The sequence below is a fragment of the Cariama cristata genome, unplaced genomic scaffold, assembly GCF_000690535.1.
Source record: "Cariama cristata isolate BGI_N322 unplaced genomic scaffold, ASM69053v1 scaffold30858, whole genome shotgun sequence".
NCBI classification, from domain to species: Eukaryota; Metazoa; Chordata; class Aves; order Cariamiformes; family Cariamidae; genus Cariama; species Cariama cristata.
The window spans coordinates 1-4492 of record NW_009633365.1 but is presented as its reverse complement, the minus strand read 5'-3'; the positions used below and the strand labels follow the sequence as shown (position 1 = coordinate 4492).

Genomic DNA, 4492 nt, shown 5'->3' with positions numbered 1-4492 from the left:
ATACTCCGTATACGGATATGAAATGCTTAACTGAGGAATGATCCCAGCCTTTCGGTGCCGAGTGCTCTCTCCTCCCAGCAGCGGACGTCTCTGCTCACTCACAGGTCCGGCACGACGCTACAGAGACTCCACCTTCTTAAACAAGGTGGGATTTGCCCAGAGAGGAGAGGGAAGAGAGGCGGCAGCGGGTCTCCGGGGGTGCTGGGGGGTTGACGAGCTCTGTGCCTCCCCGGCAGGAAGGCTGAGTGTGCAAAAGAAGACGGGGTGTGAGCGGGGTCCAAACCAATACTCCACAGTCACCTTCAGTTCTCCGAGAGCGACAGTGCCAGGGCAGCCTGCAACGCTGCCTCCTCATCGATGTTATAGTCCTAAAAAAAGAGAGGGGTGGTCAGGAGAGCTGGCACGGCTGGGCCACACAGTTTCCATCAAGCAGGGGGGCTGGCCATGGCAAGGAGCCCTTCCTGCTCCTTATCATGCCACCAAGGCTGCTGTGGCATCTCCTCTGGCACACAGGTCCCAGGAACGCCGTGCTCTTTGGGGTGTCCTTTGTGCCCACAGTGCCTCTCCCGCCTGGAATCTGCCAACGTCAGCCCTGCTCTTAAGACCTGGCAGCGGGCAGGGATGAAACATGGCCACACAAGAAGCTGTGGCCAAAGGGCAAAGCTTTCTAGCAAGGCCGCAGGCTTCTCCAGCGCTGCCGTTCAGGTTTCTGCAATGCAGCGATCGCTCCCTAAGCCGGGGATGTTTCTCTGTACATATTTGGAGGTTCCTTTCCCTGACATCTAACGGCCCTGCAATGAAAGGAGGATGCTAACAAAACCTCCCCTCAGTCCCTGCAGCCAAGGCTGGGCGATCACACCCTTACCCCCACACAGGAGGGGTCAGCAACTCCCCCCCAAGAGGGGGGCCACGCGCAGCAGCCAGACCCCCCACAAGCCCCAAGGCTGGGCTGCTCCCCTTCCACGTCTTGTGAAGCCTCAAAGAAAAGGGCTTTTGTGTTACAGCTCCTCGGGGGAAGAGTTTAATGGAACAAGTGGAGGAAACAACCCATCTTCACGGAGAGCGGTGATATTTCCCTCTCCTCCTTCAGAGAGTTTTTCCTGATGATGATCAGCTCAAGCACCCCACCAGGGCAGGTGGGGAGCCCAGCCCCACGTCCGTGGGGGGTCTCCTGAGTGGGGCTACATGTCTGCAATATGCCACCCACAAAGCCCAAAGAAGGATCCATCCCCTTCTCCTCCTGAGGGACTGCAGAGTGGGACGGGTTGGTCCCGGCACAGGAAGGGAAGGGCTGCTTTCCCCTCGCAGCCGCTCGGCACGGGACACGGGGAAAATGACCCTGTTTTGGCTCAGGGCCGTACTCACCACGAAGGTGTCATAGGAGAACTTGTGCCTGTGGAGGAGGTGCTGGAGGAAGTTGGCGCTTTTGTAGCTGGGGTCCCCCCAGGGCATGGCTGAGCAGACTGGGCACACCTGCAGCGGGCAGGGACAAAGGGGAGCTGTGACTCCTGGGCACAGACCCCTCCACCTCTGTCTCCCAGAGAGGTGAGTAGTGGTCCCTCTGCTTTCTGACAGAGGATGTGCTAAACAGTGGGTCCCTCAGCCCCCCTGAGCAGATCCCTCGGTACACAGAGCCTTTGGCATGTGGCCCAGGCTGCTTTTAGCCTGCTGCCAAGTTACACGCGCATGTGAGCACCTCTGAGACGGGGCCAGAGCTGCAAGTTCCCTGCCTTGGTCAATCCAGTGGGGATGGGGAGAGGAAATCCAGCACCAGCTGGGCTTGCAGGCACAGGGGAATGGAGGCAGCTCATTCCAGAGAGCCTCTAACAAAGCAAACAGAGGCAAGAGTCCACCTCCCATCAAAGGGACTTAAACTAAACCAGCTGGAAACACAGCTGGACTTTACACGCAGCAGCAGCAGCTCTGCACGTTGGTGGCCTCAGATGCTGCATCAGCTATGGTGTATTTGGATTTCCAGGGGTTACCTCGCACAGAACCAGCCTGTCCCAGCACCCCGGCGTTGCTCACCACTTTGTTGGGGTCGTTGCGGTGGTTCTCCATGCAGTGCTTCACCAGCTCCTGTTGGTCCAGGTTCCGGGCCCCGCAGTATGGGCACACAAACGTTGAGCGATTAGGAATATTGCTAAAGAGAGCGACGACGAGCTCAGATCCCCTGGAAAGGGACTGGATTGACTCCTTCCAAACTAACCCAGCTGCCCCCTGCTCGGCTTTGTGATACCCACCCACAGCAGAAACCAGACGAGCCCGTTCCCACCCCAGCCGCAGGCTGAACCACCCTGGTTTTGTTGGTCCTTCCTCCCACACCACACTCTGAAACACAGGGCAATGTGGGGGCTGCAGATGCCAGGAGGGAAAAGGTGGTGATGTTTCTCCCTGTGATTGCCCAGTGGAAAGTAAAACACGTGCTCGGATTTTAAGGCTTGTAAGGGAGGGGAGTGCCAGTGCAGTCTGCAAGGAGGGACATGTTTCCCTACCCGACGCAGGGCAGTACCTGGGAATAGGCTGGGATGTGGGGACAACCGGAACGAACTTGGGGCAGCTGGCCATCTGCTCCTGCACCTTCGCGCAGGATGAGACGTGAGAGCGCATTTTTGCGAGGGTCACCTGGAGAACAAGGAGAGAAGAAATGATCCTGGAGGCTGCAGGAACACCCTCCAGATGCAGCGCTGGAGCCTCCGCTATGGCTTGGGAGAGCAGTTTTGGTCAGCCGATGTCAGAGCGGACACCGGTCTGTGCAGGACGACCCACACCAGTGTGGAAACACTGCACTAGCCCGTCCTTCCTCGCAGGACAAAGACTTGGGGCTGCATACGTGCTGCACGTATCCCCAGAGGTCACACACAACCATTACTGTAGCACTAGCTCCATTTTCCTTTGCAAAGGAGGAACGGCTGACAGGCAGAAACCCCAAACTGCTCCAACACCGTATGGGATCATTCCTGGGTTGCAGCCAGGGAGTTATAAGATCCCCAAAGTTAACGGAACCCAGAAAGTGCATCAGCGGAGACGCACCACGAATTACAGCTTTACAGCTGGTCCCTGAAGCGTCCCAGACCAGACTGCCCCGGGCTGGGCCAGGCCACGCTGCCGGTTCACCTTCGCCACGGCTGTTGGGATTGCGGCACCTTAAGCAAGAGTTAAATCCTTACCCTCCTTAAGAGTAGCAGCAGAGCTGGTTTGCCTCCGCCTGTCCTGTGTTGCAAGAAAACCTCAGCCTGCTTTTGAAGGTCTCCACTGTCTAATAATGGCTCCAGTCTGCTGACAAAGGCAGCTGGGAGAGAGTGCCTTCATCTCTACGCAGCTCCGCTCACCCGGCTCTTTTTCAGCCGTGACACGCAGAGGACACCGTGCCTTGCCGGCACAGTTTGGGGACCCACCAAATAGAGGACTCTGCAAACCCAACTGTGGAAAGCAAGCGACCTCCCTCCCCCGGCATCATGGCTGCGGGATCAGCAGCCGAAAGAAGCCATGCCCATGTGGGACAGGGACAGGCACCGTACCCCCACCAGCTTTACCTTCTTGCTGCAGCCTCGGCAGGGAGCTTTGTAGGAGGAAAGCTGTTTCTCCACGCTGGAAGCCTTCTCCACCTTCTTGGGGTCGAAGGGCATGCGGCAGAGCGGGCAGAGAGGGGACGGCACTTGGAGGCAGGGCTGCAGGCACTCCCCGCAAAACCTGGGGGCACAGAGAGTGGCACTGAGCAGCCCAGCCCAGGAGAAGGAGGAGGAGCAGGAGGGGGGAGCAGGACCCCAGCCCCAGGGCACAGCTGCTCTCAGGGACTCCTGTGCACCCCAGGCTGCAGGGCAGCCCCAAACCCCAGGGATTGGTATCCCCACTGGGAGGAACTGGACAGAACTGGGAGCTTGGAGAGGGTGCGGGGAGGCCAGGCACAGCCCAAGCCCCAACAAGAGTCCCCTGGACGTGCAGCCGGGGCGCAGACAATGCCGCTGCTCCGAGACCCGCAGCCGGGAGCGGATATGAACGGAGCCAAACCAAAACCGGTGCTGAGCATCCAGGCCACGCAGGAATAAAGCGAGCGAGCGCATTAGAGCCCGGCTCACCTCCTTTCAAGGTCCTTGTGCCTGCAGGAGCGCGGATGAGAAATCAAAGCGGCGGAGAGGAAGCGCAGGAAGGCACCCCCAGGCATGAAGCAAAGCGGCTGGGTTCCCCCAAAGTCAATTGTCATCGCGTCTCCGTCCCCTCCGCCTGCCCACCCAGCTCACGTCACCCAGAACGGGGGAATGAAATGCTGCTAAGCCTCTGCCGCTGCACGGGGAGTGGGCACGGGGTGGGGGGGAAAGCCACGGTGCCCCTTGCCCGAGCTCCCAGCATCGCCCCCATGAAATGCCCCCAGCCCCAAATGAGCTGAGGGGGAGAGAAGATCGAGACAGCGCTGGGGCTCCAAGCAAAACCACAGCCTCCACGGGAGACCAAGGTGTCCCAAAAGCCAGACGTGAAAGGGGGGCCAAGGTGT

At 59.2% G+C, this 4492-nt stretch overlaps 1 protein-coding gene across 1 annotated transcript; it reads right to left on the bottom strand.

Moving 5' to 3' along the window:
• Positions 1-224: 224 nt before the first annotated feature.
• Positions 225-4204, bottom strand: LOC104166713 (RING finger protein 166-like). Its single transcript, XM_009706735.1, has 6 exons — positions 4080-4204; positions 3537-3693; positions 2513-2625; positions 2029-2143; positions 1366-1473; positions 225-368 (listed from the first exon to the last, which is right to left on the bottom strand). Exons 1-6 carry the CDS (start codon positions 4202-4204, stop codon positions 303-305), a joined length of 684 nt encoding a protein of 227 aa, XP_009705037.1. The 3' UTR covers positions 225-302.
• Positions 4205-4492: the final 288 nt, after the last annotated feature.